General features: G+C 41.1%; 2 protein-coding genes across 3 annotated transcripts in view; one reads left to right on the top strand and one right to left on the bottom strand.

Moving 5' to 3' along the window:
- The window catches only part of LOC311278948 (uncharacterized protein), a 35,276-nt gene extending 32,384 nt beyond the window's left edge, over positions 1-2,892 (top strand). The window contains exon 4 of the mRNA XM_084390122.1: positions 21-2,892. Coding sequence (XP_084246248.1) covers positions 21-2,014 — 1,994 coding nt within the window. The 3' untranslated portion in view covers positions 2,015-2,892. The remainder of the gene's footprint in view (positions 1-20) is intronic.
- LOC311278949 (cytosolic sulfotransferase 3) overlaps positions 2,883-27,966 on the bottom strand; it is a 26,513-nt gene continuing 1,429 nt past the window's right edge. The window contains exons 2-8 of one of the 2 annotated variants that reach the window (XM_084390123.1): positions 19,488-19,626; positions 14,483-14,611; positions 7,225-7,325; positions 4,719-4,845; positions 4,382-4,479; positions 4,122-4,296; positions 2,883-4,041 (exon numbers count right to left, since the gene is read on the bottom strand). In XM_084390123.1, coding sequence (XP_084246249.1) covers positions 3,929-4,041; positions 4,122-4,296; positions 4,382-4,479; positions 4,719-4,845; positions 7,225-7,325; positions 14,483-14,611; positions 19,488-19,626 — 882 coding nt within the window. In that variant the 3' untranslated portion in view covers positions 2,883-3,928. The remainder of the gene's footprint in view (positions 4,042-4,121; positions 4,297-4,381; positions 4,480-4,718; positions 4,846-7,224; positions 7,326-14,482; positions 14,612-19,487; positions 19,627-27,966) is intronic. The other variant, XM_084390124.1, reaches the window with a different exon arrangement.

Here is a 27,966-nt window from a genome sequence, read left to right as displayed (position 1 = left end):
ACCTCTTTTGATTTCCACAGGTATATCACCTTTTCTAAGTACAAGTACAACCTCCCCTCGCCCGACTGGACATGGCCATTTTGTATTCTCTGAAAATGATAGAAGAGTTACAGAGACGGACCAGTCAGTCTCACAGGGAATAGTTCCTTCATTGAAGCCAAACCCTGCCTCTCCAACCCATGCCCAACCCAAGGACCCTTGTGGCACTGTTGTGGGCCCCTGTGTTTTTTCCAAAGATCAAAACAATGCTGATATATATGGTGCAACAAATGGCAGCTTTTTAGTGTGGGCAGACTTAAAACGCACACTGTCATTTGCATGGGAGCTGCATGTATTTGGTTCTGCTGCCCTCTTCCTTCTGCTTACTGTTGGCTCTGTTCTTGGCTTAGCGTTAGCTCCCAGCTTGAATTGCCCCCACTGTGGTGAACTGATACTTGCCAATAGCCTCTTGCTAGTTGTGGGTGCGGTTAGAGCTGGCCACTTTTTGCTTGACCCATATGGGACACGGTTCCTCCTGCCGCCTCCTGTAATAATAGCTTTATATACGCTGCCATTACCACTGTTAATTTTGGCACAGGCTGCATTAGTGATATTGGTACTAAAAAAGGCAGGAGTAACTTGGCTACCACCGACACTTCAGCGCCCCCCTCTTTTAGGAGTATTAGCTGTTTTACAATGCACTCTCCTACTTGCTGCAGACTTACTTTCCCCTGCACTTTCGCCTGCTGTTCCCATCGTCCTACAGAGCCTCACGCTGACTGCAGGCCTGACACTGTGTTTAGGCTACCTTTTCTTTGCACTGCCACGCCTCTCCCACACACATGCAGCTCGGGGAAGAAATAAGGGAATAGGTGAAGAAAAAGTGAGGGTTTTAGCATGGGTACTGGCAGTATGCGCTCTTCTTGGGGCACTGTGCTGTCTTTTGCATATTTATTCCTGCATGTGGCTATATGGACTACTAGGAGACTGGAGGCGCTTCCGTTGGGCATGGTGGCTCTGTCAGTTCTGGGTACGACTGTTGGAGCTTGTCTGGGCTTTCTGCCTGCTTTTGGTGTCTTCCTGGGTCTTCTGGAGACCCAATGGAGGCCACATATGTGGAGCACCAAGGCAGGAAGGGGCTGCCACAGAAAGCTTGCCCTCACCCTCTCAATCATCAGATTCTACCAGCAGACATACATGCTGGGCAAAGATTGTGCAGAGCCTCAAGGTAAGGCAACAAAGGAAATCTGAAAGCAATGGAATTGGAGGGTCCAGTAGTAGTGCAGCGGCTGGAGAGTTGCCCAATAACTGGGCAGGACAAGAGCGATCAGGGGCGGATATTAGCAAGAGCCTCATACGAAATCAGGATCCACTCAAAGACAGCAATCTGAAAAGCTTTGCAAGGGGCTCTGCTGGTTCATTGCTAAGGGTGCAGCCACGTGCTCATCCACCTCAGTGCTCTTCAAGTAGCAGTCTGGACAGGGACAAGGAGTCAGCCTTCTCACTCTGCGATTTTGACCTGCGCCCTCCAACCCCAATTGATCTTGGCCGCAGTATTGATGAGGCACTTCATCGTGAGCATCTGTTAGGGGGCGAAAGTTTATTCTATCCACTGCGACCACTATCACCTCCTCCATTTCCAAACCTGTGGATGCGACGGAATAGTGACCCCCAAATAACACTGTCATCGAGCAGTGATGAACACACTTTGCTCACAGAGTCTTCCACAGGTCTGGATCGCTCCATTCCTAGTGCTGTGCCCAGCCGACAGGTCACAGCTCCCCCTACACCGACTCATCAGGGCTTCCGTTGGGTCTCTGAGGCACCAGTGCCTTCCTCTTTGTCCTGCCCGGTCTCACTGCACCCTTCCCCAAGCACAAGCCATACTCTTGTGCCCAGTCCAGAAAACACAAGGCTTTTTCTAACCCCTGACCTTGAAAGTTCACAATCAAATAGTAGAGGGGGGCATAGATATTTGAAAGTCACGCGAAATGATGACTCAGCCAGTGTTGGCAGTGACATTATTGACCTTTGAACATGGTGTGGCACACAACAACTCCAGGTTAAAATGCATTCGCATTCTCCAAAAATCAGAGATTACATATTTAATCATGACTTAAGTCAAATGTGAATAAGTGCAATCAACACTGAAAATATTTACTTCAAATTACTTGTTTACAGTTATGTACATACAATAGAAGTCTATGAGGCAAGGCATTCCAAAAGTGTGTATTTTGTTTTCACTATTATATATGTTTTTGTATAAAATGTTTTTTCTTATTTGGTCTGGAAAGTTATCATCATTGTCTTTTTAGTGGTAGGACCACTATTATAGGCTAATTAACTTCTAATAATGTGTTATTTGTGTAATTTCTGTTGGTGGGGTGTCTCCATGTAAAGGACTTCACAAAGAGTTACTAGTCTCCTGTCATTACTTGTAATATTTAGGTATTGTGGCTATACTTGTGCAGTAGTGTGTATGTTAATGTTTATGCGGTTGCAGTGCCTTGTCCCATAGACCAACCTAAGTGCTTCTAAGCATTGTGAAGACCTGAGTCTGGATAGTAATTTTTTTTCTTCCTTCTTTGCACTGCATTTAAACAGAATGTATACTGTATGTGTCAGAACATGTTGACTTTCTTGCCCATGCTTTGTACTTCCAGTTTATTCCTGCAATACAGCATACCGAAAACATACCAAACTATTCCCACAACTGGAGTTATGTGTAGTAAAATCATTGTTATATAAATGACTTGGCAACTGACAGAATAGCAGACCAAAACTTTGTTGGTGTATTCAACAGTGTAGCCAAATTTCAACACAGTTGGATGCTCAACTCATCATTACTTTATACAATACAGTAGAACTCATGTCTGAGCAATAAATGATAGAAAGCTGTGAGTATATCTAAAACAGAGTTTATTTTTGTTTGTAAATAATGGTGTATTGTGGTTACATGCAATGCATTTACTGTGAATGACAATCTTTCCCATTGCAAGAATATTAACTGATCATAAAAAAATACACTATTGTCAGTCAATGACAAATGCATAGACAAATGCATATTAACATTTGTATAGTTTTCCTTCTTTAAAAAGAGAAATCAGTGCCATAGTAGAAAATAAACTGCATCACATATTAGCCAGGCACTATATGTGCTTGTATTGTGCTGTGACATATTTTTTAATGAAATGATTATCTTTCATTTCAGCTTTAAAAAAGTCTGAATTAACTGTTTGCATGGTACTGACACCTGCTGTAATTTTATTGATCAAATGATGCTCAAATAAGAGCATTTTAACCAGGCCAAACCCCACACATGGTATACTGTCAAGCACACTTTCAGCATTTAAAGAGATGATTTATGAGGGTGGAGTAATGCTGTGCAGTCCCAGCTAATTATGCCAGAATGTGGTAGTCCCACGTATCTATATACATGTCTCTATGTATTTTTGTGGTCAAGTTTGCTTTTGAATAAAACAGAAAGTGTTATCACCAACATACTGTACTATTTAAAAGCCTTTTAATTGAAGGGTTTTCAGGGTTAATCTGAGTTTAACTGAACTCAGTTTACCCACTGAGTTATCTTACTTCCCACATGACTTTCACAAACTTTAATAATTTAAACAAGCACTGCATTTGTGCTTGACATTCATTTAAGCTAAATTAATTAATATTAACATATTGGTAAAAGTATTATTTAAACAGAAAAAAAAAACAGAACTAAAAAAGATGTTATCATAAATGTGTTCTTTCATGAGGTATAAAACCATTACCAGTTTTTGAAGAAATCAGCCAATGAATGGTGTATTTACAGTATAGTTATCTTTGTTGCACATTTCATTTGGGAAAACATACTGTATCTTATAATTAGAAAAATTATCATTATAAAAAATATTCTGACAATTTATTTAGTGATAATTCTGGTGCAAGGTCCAGAACTCAAGTATTAAATCTCAGTGCGGAACTTGACAGTGGTATTCTTCATCTTCTGTTTGTAGACTTCATCAAACTGTTCATTTTGTGCCACAGTGAAGTGACCTTTCCAGTCTCCAACTTTACCTTTTGTAACACAAAGACAAGATTAAAGCAAATAATAGGACATAATTTAGAAGTCTAAATTAGATAAGTGGTTTATTAACCTTTCCGCATGAAGGGTGAGATCTTGAAGTCCATGACTGGGAGAGTGGAATAGTTAGTCATTTTGTTCTGTTTCATGGCATCAAACTGAACCCCTTTTGTTATTTTCTCCCTGTCTTCAACTGAAGTGGACGAACCCAAGAAGGAACACAAACGTTCCACCTCACGTCCAGTGTCCTGAGTAAGACATGTAAAAACACATTTAACTTTCATGTTGATTTTATGCTTCATAAAAAAATGTCACATTATGAACTGAACTTACTTCCACCAAATCTTCATAGAACAAGTAGAGTAAGTTAGAATATGTCTGTTTTTTCTCCCACCATCCACTGACATGGTCGAACCAAGGACCAAACACATCTAGGGAATATTAAAACAGTTCCTCAGTTGTAATCTTGATTTATGTAGGTCATGTAGATACATTTTACCTTTTAACTCTCCAAATGTTTTTGTAGTTATAAAAACATATTTTAATATAATAATATATAATAATTTAATATAATTTCCTGACACTAAAGTGGTTCTTTAGTTATTACCATTGTAATTGACTAATATGATTTAATTTCATTACTGTACAAATGAAATGACATTTTACTTACTCTTTCCTTCCATAAATTTCTGTAAGAAGGTGTTCCAGTCTCCTGGTTCAGGTTCTGCCATATTCATTCGATCAAAATGAAAATAGGAAACTGCATTGTCTTTTGCATTCCGAGCTACATACACAATCTGTAATGAGTGGACAAAAATTATGTCAAGAAACAAGATTTGCATTACATTCACTAAATTACACAGCTAAAGCTATCTTAAATAGAGGGAATGTAGCTTTCAATCCACAGGGTCCCTATGCTGAGTTCACTGCTCCCTACTAACTGAGTACACATCTGTTCAAGTTCACTTCACTTGACAAAACACGCTGCAGTGTTATCAAACACAGATGAAACTTAAGTCACTCATTTTAGAGAAGATTGAGATTTAATGGCCCTCATTTATCATTCTTGCGTAGAAACGGGCGTATATGTTAGCGTAAGATTATGCTTACACTCCTCTCACCGCCTGATTTATGAAGCTGTGCGTACCTTTGAAATCCAGGTGTACGCAATACCTGCGCTTGATAAATGGCGCGGCTGAAAACGAGCGTCATTAGAATAACACGCCCCTATATATTCAAGTATCCGCTCCCTCCACGCCCTCATTTTACGCCATGGACACACGGAAGACGGCAAAGAAGAGAAACTTCTTTGAGAAAGAGAAAGAGAAACCAGGGAAGTGGAAAGAAACAAAATTGATTTCTAGATTTTTATTATTAATGACGCTTATTGTTATTTAGAAGAAGAATGTCGTTATTATTTGTATTATTATTATTATTATTATTATTATTATTATTTAAAAGAAGAAGAATGTCATTTTTATTATTTTGTCAGTCTGAATAATTTTTTGGTCATTGAAAAGCCTTTCATTATTAAACCCAGTCCGTGCACACCTGCCGGGCCTAACCCTGGCCTAACCATCGTTTTAAAGAATAGTACAACGGCGAGCGCGTCGAGTATAAACGCCACGGTCGTTTACTGCGGTGGTGCGCGCGCAGTCTGCGGAGACTCGCGCTGCGGTGCCAGGCGAAAGTATTTAAAGCAGCACTCAGTAGCTTCGGGATTTCTACGCTGTATTCTCGCTTTTTGCTCGCAGGTTTCTCTCTAGAGCTCCCCCCACAGCTTCGGAATAGATATTTGACAACACTGTTGTAAAAACTCGTTGGTGATTCTCAGACACCAGAGGCTAGTAGATCAACGACACCAAAGCAGATGGGACATTCTTTAAAACGTCTTCTTCATTCAGGTTCGGACAGCGTGAGGGAGTGCAATAATGACAGCATTTTAGCAGATTTCTTTTGGCCGTAAAGCAGTTGTTTACATCGCGAGACCTGATATCACGCGATACTTCCTGACGCGGCGGCCGGCGGCCCGCCGCCCCAAAGTTGCAAGTGCGTATTTTCCGCTCACGGGCACCAGGGGGGTGCGAAACGACCACCATTCAACCCGAAATAAGTATTATAACCATTCCAATGACTCCGAAGCTGTTCAGTTAAGGTAAAAAAGTTACTTAGTTCACCTTTAACAAGGCTTGAAACGTCAGGTAAAGCGCACAGGCTCGCAACTGAAGGAATACATATGCATCAAATGCTTTGGTAAAGTCACACAAAATTAAACATTGAAGTCCATGTTGCACAAAAATAAACACTGAAGTTTATAATTACTATGTTGTTGTTTTTTTTTACAGTGGGTAATAATATATCATATCTTTTAATTTGCCAGTGCGTTTTGTGGTGTTAGGAATTGTTTTTCTGCGCATTTCCGCACTAACTAACACTAACGTGCGTACACCACCTCCTGAGCTGGCGTAGGATTTGAGCGTGCCGTACGCCAACGTCCATATTGATAAATCTCAAAGTCACCGTGGTTTTGGGTGTACGCCAGGTGTACGCTGGAAATTTGGTGTACGCACTTTTGATAAATGAGGGCCAATGTTTTTTGCCCACCAGGTGAACAGCTTCACCTTGGCACTAATTCTGCAAGTCCCTGGAACTCTATTGGAGGGATAGAATATAATTTTTCCAAAAGATGTTTCCTAATTTCGATGGTGGTGATGGTGCTGTCCTAACATCAGTCTAAAATCTCCCATAGGTGTTCAGCTGGATTGAGATCTGGGGACTGGTTGAGATCATATGCCATTCACATTTTTTTCATTCTCATAAAAAGATTCAGTGAGCCCTCGTGTTATCTCGCGTTACCTCATTGTCATCCCGGAAAAGATCTTACACCAGGATAAAAAAAGTTTCATCATAGGATAAAGGTGATTACTCAACAATACTTTATTGATTTGAAGGGGACAAGTGGGTCAAAACCATGCCAGCAAAATGTATAAATCCACCAGATCTCCTGTATTTTATTTTTATTTTTCACCCATCTATGAATATTCCTTCATTTAAATCATGTTTCTAAGTTGTGCACTTAAGTTTGGTAGTATGAGATTCACATTATACTATGATAGATTGATTACATGTTGTCACCTACATCACATCACAGAGTGAAAGGAGCCCATATACTTTACCCTTGAGTTCTGCTCCCAGAAGGACTTGGGCACAAGCTGAACAGGCAAATGAGTTTTGATGAGGCGAGGAGAAGTAGGCAGATTATCAGCCAGCTCTGTCCCTGAAAGTAAATAAAACAAACAAACAAACAAATACAATGTGGTTCCAATTTTAGTATCCTTCAGTATCCTAGTTGTCATTGTGGTTAAACCAAGATATACAGTAAATAAACAATACCATTCTAATTTGTTTATATAGGTAATGAACCTCACAGAACAAAACTATGCTGGGTATAAGAAATCACAATCCAGTTTACATCATGCACAAACGCTTATGGACAACTTGCACTGAGCTTTGTTACTTCTGTTTTCAAATATTGCAGCTCACTAGGTCCCTTTCAATATGGTTCACTCGCATTGCATCAGTTTCTGACTCTTATGGGGAAACTCAGTTTTCTCCGAATACCTCGGAAAATCAGGTCTGTGCTTTACACAGACAAATGGCTTTTCAGCCCGCTAGAAAGGGCAGGGCTGACTGCCTATTTAAGTTGCGCAAAAAGGCCATTTAGTCAGATTTCCCTCCTTCAGCGTGAAGACGCTGACTCTGAAGACGAAGAAGCCTTTCTACTCGCCGTCGATAACAGCCTCCTGCAGCGTACCAACGGCTTCTCTTCTGCAGCGACAACTTTCACAGTGCAAGCTGCGAAAAGAACAAATTTCACGGCGCAAGCCAATTAAAAAGAGCATATTTAATTTCTAAAAGAGCAAGTGCGTTTGTTGCAAAATGTCGTACCACGAATGTGGCTACATCCTTCGGACGAGCACTCTGAGAGTGTCAGCTGTCTGGGCCGCACCCATGCAGAGGCTGCACTCACAAAGACCAGCTGCTCGCACTGTGAGAGCATGAGTCTCACACAGCTGCGCTGGCAGATCGTTTCCTAGAAAAAAATAAGTGATCCTGCCTTGCACACTCTCCTGTTCTCTTCCCCTCTAGAGCCGAGACGGAAGAAACGGCGGAGCCGTGGTGTGGAGCAACAGGGCTGCAGCGAGATCATGCTGGCTCAGCGCCCACGTGCCTTGATAACTCCACCCACCCGCAGCTTAAAGAGTTGCGAAGCCTAGGCTCCGGAAGAGCCCACCCGCAGTCGCTTATATGAATGGTTCCTGCAGCCGGGGCGCCGCCAACAGGCCCCCGCCAGCGACCAGCCCCGTTCATCCCACAAGTTCATGAACGCACAATGTCTTGGTGCACCCCCTACTCAGCGTGCATTCATCTCTCCTCTTCAAGTCGCTATAGTTGGCAGTGCAGAGGAAAAGGGCTACACAAAGCTTCCCCCGCTAGAGGATGCCATCACCGCACATCTGTGTCCGCCCATGGCCCTCGGCTAGAAGAACAAAGCCTTCCAACCATCCAACCTCCACACGATGGCGGTCCTCCAAGTGTGTCAGGCTAAGCTCCCCCATGACATGGATGAGAACAGCCCAGACCCGGCGGCCTTCAAAGAGCTGCACAGCGCAACCGACCTTGCCCTGCACACCACTAAATCCACAGCCCATGCAATCAGGCTTGCTGTGGCCAATCTGGTGGTCCTTCAGAGATCAAGGACACTGACAAGACAGTCTTCCTCGACTCCCTGGTCTCTCCCTCGAGCTCATTTGGTCCTGCAGTGGATGGTTTCACAAGTGCTTCACAGCAGCTCAAAAAACATCACAGGCAATGCGTAATTTTCTGCCAAAGACAGCAGGCTCCTCAGCTGCTATTTGTCACCCCAGATCGACGCCAACTCAGCAAGCTGGTGACCAAGCCCACTCAGCCCCCGCAGAAGGAGGGTGTGAAGCAGCGCTTCCGCCCAGCAAAGCACTACCCATTTCCTAAGCACCAGGGCACCCTAGGCTAGAGCTGAACCTGAGCCGCCCAAGCAGTCCTGATGCTTCAGACTCAAGGAAGAGAAGGCTAAGTCCCACCGAGGCCAGACCACCACCAAAGTGTCCATCTGTGACAGAGGGGAGTTCGCGTCCTGAATTACCTCAACGATTGGCTGCTCTTAGCCATATCGAAGGACAAACTGTGTGCGCAAAGATCTCTGCTTCTCAGCCATCTAGAGAGCCTGAGGTTCAAAATCAACTCGAGTAAGAGCTCGCTGTCCCCCAGCCAACAAATCGCATTCTTGGTGGCAGTCCTCGACTCGTCCACAATGCGGGCATGGATTTCGCCGGATCATTCCCTGAAAATTCAGCAGTAAGCAACACCGTTCAGATCGAGGAGCAACCTCCCCTTGAAGAAATTCAGAAACTACTGGGCCTCATGTCAGCAGGCTCACCAGTAGTTCCCTGGGGCCTCTGCAACACTGTTTGAAGGCCTGCATCCCACCTCGAGCGTGGCGCGAGGGCCGTATTATTCTCAGGGTGAACCACGGCTGTACCAGAGCCCTGGCCCCCTGGAAATCGCCCCAGAAGGAAGGTAGTTGTATAAGACTCCTTGTAGCGATGCTACAATGTAAAACAAAAGAAACCCATATTTAATTAATAATGATATTAAATAACACCAAATGGAAACCTACACAACTTCATAACATTTATTAGAATTTGTACAAACGAAAAACTAAATATAGTAACGAAAAGAGATGGGGTTTGTGTGATTGAGAGGAAAAGAAAAGAGGAAGTAGAGAAGCGGAAGCGAGGGCCTGGTCGGGAAGTTTGGAATCAGCGTCTGGAAAAGCCAGGGGAAAACGAGGACGTTGTTTCAGCGTGTCGTGAAGGTACTCTGTGGGATTACTGTTCATGTGGAAAGTCCGAATTTCTGCGTTGAAATGATGGAGAAGGGACGCGCATGCACGGAGTAAGAGCGGAGTAGCTGAACGAGCTGAAATCTGCCTAAGAGAACTTTGACCCAGTGAAGTTGGAGAAGTTGCAGACCTGTGAGTGTTGGTTCCTTCTGAGACTCTTTTCCGACGTACAAGGTAACCCAACCCAAAAGGTAAAAAGAGCATTCAGTCTTCCCGAGCCCTCCTGGTTACCGATCTCTAAAACTCTGAACGATAACTTCAAATGTCCCATTGCATCCCTCATCGCAAAACAATTATTATTCTTTCTGTCCAGTACCTATTATTTTGTTTGAATTAATTTCGTTTTCATTATATACTTTTTCGTGTTTTGGGATGATTTTTGGATCTATTTGTGTTATTTATTTAAAAAGGCCTATTGTTGAACCATGATGGCCTGTGTGCAAACGCGCTGTATTTCATTTGTAAATAATCTTTTTGTTTGCTCATTTCTGAGGGCGTGTTTCTGGACACTAAGATACTGAATTATTTATTTATAATCTTTTGTTGTTGTTGCTATAAAACGTGAATGGACATTTCTGTTTCTTTCTTCTTCCCGTAAGGGTGGTTAACAGAAAATTATACATTTATATGTCAGTTTTTTAAACTGTCTGGCACCCAAACTAAACAATTAAAAACTTGAAAAACCACTGTTAGAACCTTCAAGACTGGTTGCCAACGCACAACGTTCCAGCAGGCGCTCAAGGGGCACCATGTTCTAGTCCAATCAGACAACATGACAGTGGTAGCCTGTATAAATTACCATGGCGGTCTCAAGTGCAGTCTACTGAATAGACTGGCACACTGCCTCCTCCTGTGGGCACAGGACAATCTCCGCTCAGCATAAGCTTTACATGTGCCGCCCTCAGGGGAACGGAGTCTCCACCCCCAAACAGTCTGCATGATTTGGAGCTTTTTTGGCCAGGCAGTAGTGGATCTCTTCGCATCGAGAGAGAACACCCAATATTCTTTTCGAAGGAAAGGAACTCAGTGGCTCACAAGTGGCCCTCTCTGTGGCCGCCTTTATGCCTTCCCTCCGGTAGCACTGCTCCCTCAGGTCGCGATGAATCAGGGAGGACAGTTGCTCAGTCCTGCTTGTAGCACCACTCTGGCAGAACCAGCCGTGGTTTCCAGGAATGGTCCAGCTGCTATCTGCAGCACCCTGGCCAATCCCGCTGAGAAGTGACCTCCCCTCCCAAGTGGAGACTTCCTGCCTCGAGTTTGGCAGACTTCCTGCCAGACGACAGCAAAGGTGTTCTTAAACCCAGGCGTGGCTATGTGCTTAAATGTGCTCTCCACGCCCTTTAGGGCACAAGTTATCTCACTTTCTGCTCTCCCCTCTGCTGAGAAAGAGCAGACAGCACACCCACTCTGCCCAGTGAGGGCCTTTAGGGTGTACATTGAGCGCTCTAGCCAATTCAGGCAGATGGAGCAGCTGTTTGTTTGCTTCGGAGGCCACTCGAAGGTTCTGTCAGTTATGAAGCAGAGACTGTCCCACTGGATAGTGGATGTGATAGCGCTAGCCTACAAATATCTGGAATTGCAGTGCAGCATTGGGGTGAGGGCCCACTCCTACAGAGGAATGGCTTCCTCCTGGGCATGGTCTTGTGGGATATCCATGGCTGACATCTGTGCGGCGGCCGGCTGGTCCTCGCCGTCCACCTTTATCAGGTTCTACAACCTGGACATCCCAGGCACGGGTTCTGTCTGCCTAGATCGGCCCCTGCCCTCAGGTGGTCTTCTAGGGTGATCATACCTTCAATCTCCGGTCTCTGAACCCGAGTCTGCATTTCTGGAAATTCTAAGTCCTTAATCTCTTGTAGCCTCTCTTAGGCGTTCCCCAGGTCTACGGCCCCGGGCTACGGCCTCACAGGACGGCTTCTGTTCTGCGCTGGTAGCACAGCGTTTTGCAGTCCGTTCCCCATAAGTGTCAGAAATTTACACAATGCGAGTGAACTGTATTGAAAGGGAATGCTCCGGTTTACTAATGTAACCTTGGTTTTCCTGAGATAACGGGAACAAGCATTGCGTAGCTTGCCATGCTACTGCGTGTATACATGAGGCGACGTTTCCGCTGTTCATTAGAGAAAATCTGATTAAATGGCCTTTTTGAGCAACTTAAATAGGCAGTCGGCCCCGCCCTTTTTGGCAGGCTGAAAAGCCATTTGTCTGTGAAAAGCTTAGACGTGAACAAATCAGGCTTAAGTAATCTGAGAAAATGGAGTTCCCCATAAGCATCTGAAACTGACGCAATGCTTTTTTTATTTTTTATTTTTTTATTTTTTTATTTAGAGAAATAGGGACAGCGTACAATAAACATTAACCTCAAGCGGAGAGATGCATAGTACCAGGTTTTAGCTCAAGAGCTAATTTCCACCCGTAGTCCCTGGGCAGGCTGATGTTATAATAAAATACATAATACATCATACATACATGAATATTGGAATTTACATTGACCAAATAAATAATAATAAAAAATCAAGTCTTCACATGCACAACATCGGTCACATGTGGGTGCAAATTTGATTTGACAAAAGCCATTTCTTTGCCAGACGTGAGAACGTGTAAGAGTTTGTGCTTCTTATCAGCTCTATAGGCAACATATTCCACTGACGAGCGGCCACACAAGAAAAAGCAGTTTCCAAATGCTGTCCTGCGTTTAGGGATCCTGCATTCGCCTCGCACTGTAGATCTAGTGGCTCGAGCTGTTGTTTCAGAGCCCAAAGATATGAACTCTTTTAGTGGAGGAGCAGCGGTGTCATGGAGGATCTTATACATCAAACACAGATTAGTGTGGATTATCAGATTTTCAAAGCTGAGAAATTTGTATTTTACGAGGATATGACAGTGATGAAATTGTCTGCCTTTCTTATCGTGAATCTTTAGAGAACTTTTATATAATGACTCAAGTGGCCTGAGGGCAGATTTACAAGCCTGTGACCAACTTGTCATACAATAAAGAAAGTGTGGAACGATCATTGCATTTAGATAGGCTCCTGAGGCCTCGATATTAAGGGAATTTCGAATGTGTCTGAACTGTGCCATATTAAATTTGATTGTATTTGATAACTTTTTTATGTGCTTTTTAAAGCCTAAATTTGGTTCCAATTTTGCTTGTTCCCGTTATATCAGGAAACCAAGATTACGTTAGTGTTATGTGTGTTTTCAAGGTGCTGTAGTCACCAAGTTCCCTAAACGGCACTTAAAATGAGTGTACGTAGGAAACAAGGGAGAAGAGATATTCTGAACATTATTGTGTACACAGCATTTGTTATATTACAAATTCAGTGGAACATGATGTTTAAAAAAAAAAAAAAAAATCAGGTCAGAAGGGGTTAAGAACGAAATAAATTGTACAGTTTTGTGAACTATCTTTAACACAAGTAGCACATTCTTTCAAATGTTTTATTGTGTTGTGTGATTTTAAAAGGCTGGAATAAGAGCAGCAAAACACACATGCACACTCACACACACATGTTGTGTTTTCATGTTTTATGGGGACTTTCCATGGACAAAATGATTTTTATACTGTACAAACTGTATATTCTATCCCACTACACAAACCCTTCCCCTAAACCTACCCAAAACTTTCTGCATTTTTACATTTTCAAAAAACATCACTTAGAATGTTTTATAAGCTGTTTTCCTCATGGGGACCAAACATTTCCCCACAAGGACAAGGATTTCGGATAGTGCCATCTTTGTGGGGACATTTTGTCCCCCATAATGTAGGGTTCACACACACACACACACACACACACACACACACACGCCATTTCTTTATTGCAGCTTTTCAAAGTCATTCATAAATAGAAAGTCAACAGGTATAGATTATGTGGGAAAAAAAAAAACCCTTAATAAGAAGACCAGCACTGGATGTCCCACAGAATGCGTTTCCCGGAACTGCCTGATTCGTACTATGTAGAACACGGAAGAAGTTGTGCAAACAGTCCACTGGATTTTAAATACAGTTTTGAAAAAATAAATTAAAATGGGAATATTTTTGTCTTGATGCTTAATTATCACAATTAATATAGTAAGATATGATCGGTGCTACAGATTCATATATTTACAGTAACAGCAGCAGTAGCATGTGTACAGCAAAGTAAGCAGAGGACCTCAGCATGTGTTCAGGGAACCTTTGTCTTATTTCTGGAGGAATACAGAGAACTGGCTCTGATTTTCGAAACACAGAGATAATAATACGCATTTTACCTTTGCTGAGTAAAAAGCAGATGATTTAAATCAATCTGTCACAGTATATAAATTACAGAATATGTGGCACACAGAATCCATGATGCATGACTTTAAAATTTGGAATATGGAATAGCAAGAAGTAAATGAGCATAAAATGAGACAGTGATAAAAATTGACAAACAACATCAACAACAACATAAAAAAAAAAAAAAAAACACATTATTAATTAAGTGAACACTCATTATTCTGTGGTCTCTGACCTGATTGTATCACTTGAAAACATGACTCCAGAAATGGCACTCTCATATAGATAGGCTGGGAAGTCTGGCGCTCTGGAGCATCCTTACCAAAATAAAGAAGGTCAAGAATATATGAAACCCAGGTGGTACCTAGAGGAACATGAGTATAAAAACCTTTTCTTAGAAACATAACAATGGTAACAAGATAAGAACTGGCATACATAAAATTATATCAGTAGTACTGAATTGTTTTAAATGTCAGTTTGAAGAGAAAAAACATTTTATATTACCATATCAAAGCCCTATTTTCAAACAGGTGAAACTCGAAAAATTTGAATATCATGCAAAAGTTTATTTCAGTAATTCAACTTAAAAGGTGAAACTAATATATTATATAGACTCATTACATGCAAAGTGAGATATTTCAAGCCTTTATTTGTTATAATTTTAATGATTATGGCTTACAGCTTATGAAAACCCCAAATTCAAAATCTCAAAAAATTTGAATATTACATGAAATCAATAAAAAAGGATTTTACATACAGAAATGTCAGCCCTCTGAAAAGTATAATCATGCATATGTACTCAGTACTTGGTTTGGACCCCTTTTGCATGAATTACTGCCTCAGTGCGGAGTGGCATGGATGTTATTAGCCTGTGGCACTGCTGAGGTGTTATGGAAGACCAGGATGCTTCAATAGCGGCCTTCAGCTCTTCTGCATTGTTCTGACTCATGTCTCTCATCTTTCTCTTAGCAATGCCCCATAGATTCTCTCTGGGGTTAAGGTCAGGCGAGTTTGCTGGCCAAATCAAGCACAGTAATCCTATGGTCATTGAACCAGGTTTTGGTTCTTTTGGCAGTGTGGGCAGGTGCCAAGTCCTGCTGGAAAATAAAGTCAGCATCTCCATAAAGCTTGTCTGCTGAAGGAAGCATGAAGTGCTCTAAAATGTCCTGGTAGACGGTTGCGTTGACTCTGGACATGTTCATGTTCATGTTCATGTTCTTGATTTTTGGAGTTTTCATGCCGTGCCATGTTTTTGTTTCATGTTTGGTTTTGTTTATAATAAATGGCACTTGGGTTCTCATTTACACTTGCCTCCAGTGGATCCTTTACAGAATACTTGACCTCCAACAATGAACCCAGCGGTTGCCCTCCTGAACTTACACAAAGGGAATCATCCCCTGGAAAAATACGTGGAGAAATTTTGTGGACTGTGCTGCCAGGTATAATTGAATGATGTGGCTCTTAAAGACATTTTTCGTTTTGGCCTGAACGATCCGGTGCGGTCCCACTTGCCAGGGGGAAAAATTCATTTTTCCCTGGCCCAGTATATTGACTATGCCCTTTTATTAAGTGGCTCAACTTTTACTGTGGGTTTGGTGGATGAGGAGCCCCGCAACCCTACAGTACCCGCCAAGTCTGAGTTTCTTCACATCAGGCCTGCCAAGCCTGAACTTCACGTCATGCCTGCCGAGCCCGAGCCATAGTACCATAGTCCCTTGATAGTGCCATGGAGGCCGCGCCACTGTTTCCATGTCTGTCATGTGATTCCCTGTTTGTCATGTGATCCTGCCATGTGTCTTGTCATTGGTTAATTGTCTGATCATTGTTCACAGGTGTCCCTTGTCTTGTCATTAGTCTGTGTATTTAAGCCCTCATATTTGCCATGTGTCTTTGTCAAGTATTGTTTCCTGTAGACCACTGTTTGTCCATGTCCATGTCCATGATTTTTTAGTTTTCATGCCACGCCATGTTTTTGTTTTATGTTTAGTTTTGTTTATAATAAACTGCACTTGGGTTCTCATTTACACTTGCCTCCAGTGGATCCTTTACAGGGTCATATGATGAGGAATCAATTTTGGGACTTGTAGCCAAATTAGCTGAATGGGCATTTGGGCATCCGGTGCAATTGTGTAGTCTACATTTAATTTAATTTGTTTTTAAAATGTAAAATGAGTGGTGTAAGACTGGGGGAAGTTTTTACACTGGTTTATTTAATTTGTGGGCCAAATTACTGCAGCAGAAGTAGGGGAAGCTCATGTTTGAACTATTTTCTTTTATTCGGCAGGCAAAACTGGCTATATGGTTGTCACGGAAAAAATATTTTGAGTGGTGATGGGTCAACTGATGTGTTGTCTATTTTAAAGGGATGACTAAAATCTTGTATTAAAATTGAGTTTACTTACTACAAACTGGTCAATGACATGTGGAAATGTTAAAATACAAATGGGGAGGAAATCAATGTATTTGTGATGTTGATTATGATGGCTGTTTGCAAATCTATATTTAAGTGTAATTTTGTTTGAAAAGGGTTTTTCCCCTCCTTTTCTTTTTACTGTTACCGTTTTTTTTTTTTTTTTTTTTTACTTTTTGTAAATAAACAGACTTTTAAAAGTCAAGTCTCTCTCTCTCTCTCTCTCTCTCTCTCTACCATTAGTTAACGTTAGTAATATGTGCCTTGTTTTACTTTCTTTGCAATTAACAAATCTGAACAAACTGCTCTTGCACAGTTTGCAGCTAGAAAGTCTTGGATGTGGCTTTATAAAGTGCATAAAGTGGTCATTTATGTAGGCTACCACTGTCATGCTGTCCGATCAGACAAGGACATGGTGCCCCCTGAGCTCTGACCGAAATCTCTGAAGGCCAGAAGCTGATCTCTATGCAGTTGATGTACCAGTTTGTTTGTCATTGGCTCCATCCAGAAGCCGAACGCCAGCCTACCGTCGCATAGGGCCCCCCATCCTGTCTTGGAGGCGTCTGTCACGACTACTTTCTGATACAGCTGATAAAAATAATACGATTTCCAGGGGACCAGGGACCACCTCTTTCGATTGTGTAAGAGCAGCCAATCGTCTAAGTAATTCAGGATGCGTACTCTAATCTGTTTCAGGGGAGAGAGGGCCACATCCATGCATTTCGTAACCATGCGCGCTCTGCGACAGTCAAAATGGTAGGACTGTAGTGGTAAGCCACCCACTCGAACGTGAATCTCAAGAATGGTCTGTGATGCCTGGCTCTGGGCAGAGATGGGTTGAAGGGGTTGAAGGGGTTGAGGGGTTGCCCACTGTGGCGGGGCTGATGCCTGAGATAGGATAATGATGTGGAGGAATGCTCTATCCGTGAGTGTGTATGCTTTTCATTTGGATCACAATGAAAGTGGAAGGAAGTCTCAGAGCACATACCACTGAGGGGCCAGACCCAGTACCAACAACAAACACATTTGTCTTGTCACATTGTCTTGTCTCCAATGGCTGAAACTTAACAGGGGGTTGGGTGAATACATGGTCGCTTTGGGAGTGGTCCAGCCTCGACGGGACTCAACCTCCTCTGCTTTATGCCAGAAACATCAGGGCTGCTTAGGCTGCTCAGGATCCAGCTCTGGCCTAGGGCTGGGTCCCTGACGTCTGGGAAACGAGTAGCATTTCTGGTTCGCCTCTGGTTCTGCCTTGGCTTGGGGCTGAGTGGGCGCGGGAGCCGGCTTGGGGTGACTCAAGGCAGTGGAATAACTGGTCCGCTTTGTCAGGAAGTGGCACATCGCTTGCGACGACTTCTGGGCTGCTGTAACATGCTCAGCGAATCCGTCCACTGCCGAACCAAATAGGCCAGAGGGAGAGACTGGTTTGTTGAGGAGGGCCATCTTGTTGGCGTCCTTGATCTCAGTCAAATTCAACCAAAGGTGGACATTGAGGACCACCAGGTTAGCCATGGCACAACTGATCGATTGGTTGCACTGTGCAGCTCCTTAAAAGGCCACTGGGTCAGGGCCAGTCTCATTCATGGCACGGAGAAGATTGGACTGGTATACCTGGAGGACCGCCATAGTATGAAGGGCAGATCTAGATTGGCCAATGTGGTTGCGCCGTTAATCCGCTGCTTGAGGCTTGTTCTACGGTGAGCAGAAGGCTTCTTTCTTCTATTTGGAGTCAGTGAGATTTTCTTTGCGCTTGAAGGAGAAATATTCGGACTAAAATGGTCTTTCAGCATGACTTAAATAGGCAATCGGCCCGCCTGTTTTGGCATGCTGAAATTTTGTCTGCGCAGGTGCACATACGTGAACCAGTCAGGCTTCAGTATTCAGTTTTCCCCATAAGCGTTAGAAAATGTTGACGCAATGCGAGTGAACCATATTGAAAGGGAACTCAGGAAACAGAATAATACAACCACGCAAAACACTGACGAGAGAGGACAAAAGACTAAACAAAACAGGAAGAATATATATCAGACTAAACGAGGGAACTAAAGAGATAATTAAGTGAATGACAGGTGAACTGAATGATTAATCAAGGGAACAAAGTGGAAACTAGGTCAAATGACAGGGAAAACAGGCAAACAGGAACCTATGAATTTAATTAAATTAAGCCAAAACAGAACTCGGCCAAATATTGTCCTAACATACCATAATCATACACCAATGGAAAGCGTATTTATTCAGCTTTCATGTGATGTATAAATCACAATTTCAAAAAATTGACCCATGTTTTGTGGTCCAGGGTCACATATTACATGTAGCTACTATAGCAATTACTTTAAATTATGCATACTTACATGCAACTAACCTTAAACACAACCTAATCCTAACCCTCTTGTAAGTACATGTAATTAATTATTATTACTCACTACTAAAATGTATAATTACACAATAACACAGACACCTTAAAAAAGAGTAACCTAACTCTTTATATATAAGCTAATTAAACAATAAGTTATTCATTACAGTGACAATGAATGAACTCGTTTGTATATAGTCTATTAATGTATTAACCACAGTTTATAAACATTTAATTAACTATAAACTAATAGTTTGAAAATGATTTGTAAATACTTTATTACTGTATACTAATTATAAAAGTGTAACCCATTTCTTATTATTATCACAGTAGACAGTTTGAAACAGAAATATTTTGTAACATTGTCTTTGCCATCACTTTTGATCAGTTTAATGCATCTTTGCTGAATAAAATTAAAATCTATAGCACAGTGGCTATTTTTCTTTAAACCTGTAAAAGTTCATGCAGCACCCTCACCTGCTTTGGGGTAAGTGGCGATAAGAATGTCATCAGGTCTTGCTTGAAAGTTTTTCACCTTTTCCCAGTTGTCAGTGAAGTAGTGGATCATAGAAACACCCTCAAAATCAAACAACTCAGGTCGACTAGGTAGTTTCATCTGTAGTATTAAAAAGTGTCAGTTTAATGCTGAAGCTTTATGCATGGTCATTATTAGATAATCATCACTGGCCATCAATGTCAAAACCTGTTAACAAGCAAGATTTCAGTAACAAAATCAATTAATAGAGTATGTAATAAGTATGGAGAAAACAATCATGCTTTTAATTGTCCTAACTTGGTACCTTAAGGATACATGAATAACTATGTATTAATACCTGAATCAATACTTTCTTCAACATGAACTAATGAGTAGAGAACGCACAAACTAATCAAGAATAAATGAAGAGCTAACCTTACCTATGATTGGATTTATGCATGAATAACGACAACCTTAACTTCATTGTTAGTACATGTTTGATAGTTAATGCATTAATTAACATTTAGGGGAAAACTAAACCAAACATACTTTATAAGAATATATGAGAAGTACTCTAACTTTGAATTAAACTTCTATAATTGGTTACACTTTATTTTAAGGTAGCGTAGCAACATTGTACTTAACTCAAATAAGTACTGAGTAATATTAATTAACAACATGTACTTACTGTAGAGTTACGGTTAGGCTTAGGGTTTGGTTCAGGGTCAGTTACTTGTAATTATGCATAATTTACTGTTATTACTATAGTAAGTAGATGTAGTAACGTGTAAGTGTTACAGAGTAATTTAGTATTGTCATAATGTAAAATTGTGCCATCTGCAGCTTCGTCATGAACTTCACTGGATAGTAAATTAGTTCACCATTATTTACATAGATCCTTATCAAATGTATAACAGGCTAAATACACTAATAACATCAATAATTTGACAGTCTTTTTTGCATGATTATTTCCATTCAAACTCACCCTACTGTGGCTTATACACAGCTATACAAAAGCCCAAAATTTAAAATAAAATAAAATAAAATAAAATAAAATAAAATAAAATAAAATAAAATAAAATAAAATAAAATAAAATAAAATAAAATAAAATAAAGGGGTTGCAGGTTCCCAAAAGAACTAACCAAACATTAATCATATACACTACAGTTAGGGGAATGTTTGCTTGGTACCACTTTCAGTTCACAGACCATGAACCATACTGTATCTCTGCTCTGTGACTTTTTGAAAAGCCACCAAATGACACTGCTTAACATCACTGACCTGGGCTGAGTACTATGTGTACTATTGCATGTGTATTTGATGGTAAGTTCATATTTAGTCATGACCTGATTTTAGTAAGTTATTAACAGTGAGTCAACTATGATGTGGCCCCTCAATTACAGTCATCATGACACAATAATGCATTGACAAGGCATGGGCTGATATTAGTGTATGGGTAATTAATGAGTTAGTAATGACGTGCCCCCTCAAGTAAAGTCATGACACATTCATGGATTTACAACACACAAGCTGATATAAGTGCATGAATAGTGTAGCAAAGGTCGTTGTTATAGGAAGAAGGAGGTGGGAACCGGCGAACATTTATAGACTTTAATAACAAAATAAAACAAACACAAAACCAAAGTAAAGACAGCAGCCCCTCACGGACGACTGCTGTCACATATAATAAAACAGAACATAAAACCCAGTCCTGGCCTCTCTCGTCCTTCACTGTCGTCGCTCCTTCTTTTATGCTTCCGCTCCTCCATGAGAGATATGATGGATCCACAGGCGCAGACGGAGAGCTGAGGAAATCGAGCGACATTGCTGGCACTGGAGGCCAAGGCGATGCCGTGCCGAATAACGTCAAAAGCGAAGCCAGAGAACCCGAGGGCTGAGGTGGAGCCGGTGTGATGGAGGACAGAGGCAACACAGAGGGGAAGGAGGAACCCGCTGCAGCCGTAGGGGTGGAGGAATGGAGTGCAGCAGATGGCCCGCAAGTCCGTGGCGGAAGTGGTATGACGACTGAACAAGGGGGAGCCGGCAGGATGAGGAAATACGGTGGAGCCGCAACGACAGGTCGATGGGCTGAGATGGAGTGAAGAGATCCGAGGCCGGAGACGAAGTGGCAGGATCCTCTCGCACTGTCGATGCTGGTGGTAACAGGACCTGCGGCTCGACGTCAGAGCAGAGCTTCCACGGAGATGGCGCAGTGCTGTAAACATCCGGCAGCGGCAGGGCTGGAGGACTGGCTAAATTTCGCGGTGATGGTGACAAAAAAATCTTGACAGAATCACAGTCCATGCAGGTTGATGAAAATTAGTCATAGTTCATGGTGCTGTCTAGAAACAGTGATGATGAAGGTACCGGGTGGGAGTCGCTAGCTCCTCACTGGAGTTTATCAGCCTGCCCTCATTGTCCATAGTCACTTCTCCCTCGTCCACTAATGTTGTGGGCTCACACCCCTGGTCAGACTCATAGTGGAGCTCCACTTCCGGGGCGAGGGTCGGCTCTGTCCTCTTTCCAGTCCATTCCGGTGGTGTCTGGGAGGTCAGCGGGGTGATGGTAATTAGCCCCTATCCAGAACAGTGACTTCAGGGTCTCATCATCGAAAGGGCAGGTGACAGCGATACGGTACAGCTCCTCAGAAAAGGATAAAAAATCGTGGCTCTTCTGAGCAACGGCTGCAAACTTTGCTGCGTAATCCGTTGGTCCGATATTCTGTAATGCTGATATCCACAGAAGATGAAGATGATAATAATCCAAGGTTTATTAAATAATAACTAATAAGAGAGCCAATATGCGAGACAGTGTCGAACACAAACAATACCGGACAATGATCAAAACGAAGGGTACTGTAACTATCTGAGGCTGTAAATCGATAGTCTATGCATTTGTTAAAGTCATCTATTTCCATTATTTCAACATATTTTAAAGAATACTTCTATTTTTATTATACTTACATTTATTCTAATTATATTTTACTTACATTTTATTTATAATAGTCTACTGATTGGTCTATTGATTATTTTATAATTATTTTTAACACTTTATCATTTAACAATTATTTTATAAAAAATAAACCACTTCTGGCATTTACATTTACATTTAAACTGACACCTGCCATGGTGTTTCTTATTTGTCATCTCTAAATTTAGATGTGTGTCCTCAGCCAATGCTGAGGTGCTTTAAAGGTGAAGCATGTAGTGCCCACCTAGCGAAATTACAAAAATACAGCATATTTTGTTCCTTTCGCGCTTCACGCCTGACTCGACTCAAACACATCTCAACAGGTTTTACGGGTGCTTGTGAAGGTATCAACAGGTAAATGTAGGCTACTTTCAATAAAATGTCAAACATATTAGGAAAACTTTAGCTGTGTTTCTATGTGTCATGAGAATAAGCAAATAAGCAGCTAACATTCTGTATAGAGTGAACGCGAAACCCATCCAAAGTATTTGCACCAGGTGCATTTTTATCATAACGCGCACCCAGCATACCTGGTTAAAAAAGTCACTGCTCACCACTGCTGTATAGCCTACAGTAATAACAACTTTTTAAAAACATTTTCACGTGTTTTATGTTTTTTTTATTTATGTTTTTATAAAACATGTTTTATTTTATGTTTGTGCTTTTGGAAATGAACCTTCATCATCCCGTAAGGTGCATTTTGCATTATAGGCTAATTAGTATGTTCTTTCTGCGAATGTAATTGTTGCAAGAGTAATAGGTTACTTGATTTTTTCTTTCTTTTTCATATCGTTGTGTACGTTCACCCACAATGGTATATTTAAGAATTAACTGGGAATTATCACGTTGTGACGGCAGAACTTTTTGCGAACGTGTGCAAAACAGTCCCACACCCTCTTTAGGCCCTGTTATATAGTACATACAAACATTATTACTTTAATTTAACATGAGTAGTTAATACGTGACGATAACTTTGTCTCTTTCATAATTATGACCACCGCTAGCATAGCTAGCGAAAGCGGTCATATAGGGATTGTCAAAGTTTTTTTTTTTTTTTTTTTTTGTCAATCTACTGAATTTTCCGTCAACGATACCAGGGACACCGAAACACCGGGGAACATGAAATTTGGTGAGCATGTAGCCCCACTAGACTTTTACGGAAAAATTTCGTTTGGTCCCCGGGGGCCACTCCCCCCCCGCGCTGGGCCCCCCCAAACCCAAAAAATGCAGTTTTTCCTAAATAACTACTTGAACCGTGGAACCGAGGATGAAGAAATTTTTATGGTATGTTGGTCTTAAGGGCCCACATCAACCTAGCCCATAATCACTCATTTGTGATTTGCGCCCCTCCCATAAAAAATGAAAATGCAATATTATTCTGCTTTAATCGCCCCTATCTTCAGTGGAGATGTTCAGAACTGCACCATATTTCATGTGTATGATTAACTTGACATCCTCTGGGGGTATGCTAAGTTTCGTAGAATTTCATCCATGGGGGGGGTATAAAATAAATTCATTTATGTGCACATTTAGTGACTGTACACTCATCGGCCTGTAGATGGTGCTGTTGAGCGAAGGGTTGCTGGTTTAGGATGATACTGTCACACACACACATGCAGGAATACAAACAAACGCAAGCATGCACACACACTGACATCCACACGCACAGACACACACCCATACACACACATACAAATCCACATGCACAGACACACACACACAAACACACATGCGCACACACAAACACACACACATACACACACACACAGACAGACATGCACATACTACTACTTTTTTTAGGTATATACATAAACACGCAATACAGCCAAATTGCTCCACGTCATTTATTTTTGTGGAAAGCCAGTGCAGGCCTGAGCGGCGGTCATATTTTGTACCACCATGCGGTACATCTAGTTAATAACAGTGCTTGCTCATATCTTGTCAAAAGTTCTTCATACCATGATCTGAGGCCATATTCACAAAACATCTTAAGGCTAAACGTAGCTCCTAACTTGCTGATTTAGGAGAAACTCTTAGAAATAATGGGCGTGTTAGTCCTAATTTTAGACTCCTAAATTGTTGTCTTAAAAGTTTTTCACAAAGCATTTTAGCACTAAACCCAGCTCCTAAATCTGTGAACAGTTAGGGGTAGTCAAGAGGACTCCTAAAGGCAAAAACACCCAAAAAAATCTTTGAAATAAAATATATATATATATATATGTAGCGTAAAATAAGTGTATTTGGCGTGCTGTCCGAGGGGAGGGCTCCGAGCTCGGAATTTAGCCCAAACCCAGAGTACTTCCCCCGTAGAGTGAGGAGTCGGGGTGGCGGAGGGATGCAGAAGTCGAGGTAACTTGGTGAGTCGGCTGTATATGCCTCCTCTCGAGCTGATTAGATAGACCATTTGAATGTGCTCCCCATGAACTTTGTTTATAAAACATAATTTTTCACTTGAATTCTGCAATCTCTCGAGATGCAGACATAAGAGGCTGACAATTAGCTGAACATATACTTGTTTAATTAGTGACACTTAGCCTACATTTATTTTAAAACCTTTATTTGAATATGGCAACATGATACCTTGTTCTACAATATTTCTATGATTAAATCACTGACAGATATCCCTCCCCTATCAGCCAAATACTGTGTGCATAGTTAGTAAGTGTTATATATTACTATGTATTTATAGTTATAATAACATAGTGGCTAAAAGAGAATTGTTTGAGAAACATGGTAATCTGGTTAACAAATGGAAAATAATTTATAAATCAGAAATTGTGGGCTTTAATACTTTAATAAGACTTTAATAGCCCCTGATTCATGGTTAGACCTGAAACACCAAAGAAGTTCACATTCTGTGTATAATGATGCTATATAATTTGTGTACAACAACATATGTGATTGACTACTGGAGGGTATCTAACCCAAACAGTATTTAACACACATGGTTTAACCCCTAAGGAAACCGACAATGTTCGAGACTAGATTATTGGATTATTTCTAGTGAATTATGTAATGATGTCTCAGATTGTATAATTTCAGTTTCCCCACTTACCCATTGGTTACTCTGTCCTTATCAATTTATGTGAAACCTCAGATCTCTCCTAATTTTGGGAAATTCAATAATGACTTAAAGAATGATAGATTTTATCAACATGTGATATCTCTCATTGAGGAGATTTAAAAGGTAGATATGTCTAACAATCTAACTGATTGGGAAAATAAATTCATTGGCTGTTAATACACAAGAATCAACAGGAAACACAGCAAAACGTGTCAGGTTACGTCTGTAACCATGGTTCCCTGAAAAGGGAACGAGATGCTGCATTGGAAGTTTAGGACACTATGGGAATGCGTCTGCGTGATTGACTTTTGAAGCACGTGTGAAATCAGTCCAGTCCAGACGGAATGACATAGGCGGGTGACGTCATGACCAAACAATGTCAGCTTCTGATAGGTTTCCGTCGGTCACAGGCACGCAGGAAGTACGGTAGGGCAATGCAGCGTCTCGTTCCCTATTCAGGTCCAAAAGTGTTTGAACTTTGAGGGAGTTCCATCTGCTTTTCGGATGCTAGTGAGAAAGGTTATGGCATTATATCCTATTTACTTCTGCATAATGATTAAAACTTGCACATTCCTTTCTTCTGATGAGTAAAGTGACACATTAAGATCTATTACTATCCTTATCCAGAGCTCACAGCTGCCACACTTGCTAGTCATATGGACAGGTTGTGGAAGAAGGAACTAAAGACGCAATTTCAAGATTCTGTTTTATTGGACTGACAGCACCTCAGTGCTTAAATACATTCAGAATGAGACTTCAAGATTCAAATGCTTTGTGGCAAAAGGAGTTGCTGAAATTTTATAGGTGTCTGAAGTCACACAATGGAGGAATGCAAATTCATCTATTAAATCAGCTGATTTAGTATCCAGAGGTTTAAAGATGGATTCATTTTTGAAAAGCCTAAAATGGATTTCTAGTTCTTCATTTCTTGTTCGACCACAAGAGGAATGGCCAATGGATACTTATATTGGAGTATCCTTGTGACCCAGAGATAAAAGGGAGTTTGAGTTCATCAAGAGTTTGATGGTTTGTTAATCACTACTCTTCTTTGATGCAATTGAGGAAAGCTGTAGCTTGGATCATTCGACTGAGAAAGATTCTAACTGACCTCTGAGAAAAAACTGATCTGACTGTTCTGATATGAATAAGTCACAAAAAGAGATGACGTTAACAAGAAAATGCATAAGTTCAGATCCAGTGTGCCTTCAAATGAGTTGTCTTTGGAGGAAATGACAAAGGCTAAATTGGAAATCATTCTTTTTTGCCTCCCAAAAATATGGCTAGTTTATGAAAAGAATAAGTACAGAGTAGTCCCCTCTATAGACTCAACCCAGCACTCCACTCAGGTGTCATCAGAGTTGGTGGACATTTTGACAAAGAGTGTAGTATGCAGGTGTCTCCATAGAACTACAGGTCATTAGCAGATGGCAGATTTGCCACAAGACAGAGTTACTTCTGACCACCGTTCACACATGTGGGAGTGGATTGCTTTGGTCCCTTTGAGATAAAGCTGGGAATAAGCATTATTAAACATTATGGAGTAATCTTCACATGTTTGACGATTAGGGGTGTTCACCTTGAAATATCAGCATCTCTCATTAATTCGTGCATTAAGCCGCTTTATCACACGTCGAAGAAAAAAATATGAGATTCGTTCGGGTAATGGAACTGACTTTGTTGAGGCTCAGAGTGAACAACAGGATGCAATGAGAAATTGGAACCACGATCAGATCAACACATTTCTGCTTAAGAAAGGGATCCTGCATGGTTCGCACTTTGGAGGAATATGGGACAGATTTATAAGATCAGTAAGTAAGATTTTGAGTTGTATTCTTGGCAGAGAAAGTTTGGATGCAGATGGTCTCTATACACTCTTTTGTGAAGTTGAGTTAATTTCTAGTAATCGTCCTATATCCGGAGCATCTATGGATATAAATGATTAGGAAGCGCTTACTAAACGATTTGTATTCTTGTATTCATGGATTATGGGAAGGATTATTCACACCATACAAGATAAAAGAGGGTTAACATGACAAGTGAGACTCAAGACCAAGAATACATACTTGAACAGGCCCATCTCTAAAATTTGCCTTCTTGAAGCGGAGGACTCTAAAAACAGATTCATGACTGACTTATGAGAGCTCTCAAATGACTTACTGACATTTTGACAGATTTGCTTGACTAAAGATTTTGACTAGAGACAGTTTATTTGACATATTGACTTTCTTCTGTTGATTATGGACATTGCTCACACATTGAAGAATTGGACATTTGCACACATACACATTTGTGTATACATACAGTATGTATTTGTGAAAATAAGATGCAATATATGCATCTATGAATGTAAACGTGATTTATTTGGATTGTTTTGGTGTGATTGTGTTGTGATGGTGATTATTACAGTTTTGAATGTAATAATTAGGGGCTGGAATGTAAGTGCATG

The sequence above is a fragment of the Rutilus rutilus genome, assembly GCF_951802725.1.
Source record: "Rutilus rutilus genome assembly, chromosome: 19".
Taxonomy (NCBI): Eukaryota; Metazoa; Chordata; class Actinopteri; order Cypriniformes; family Leuciscidae; genus Rutilus; species Rutilus rutilus.
Note: the sequence above shows the minus strand (reverse complement) of the source record. Positions and strands in the feature narration are given on the sequence as shown.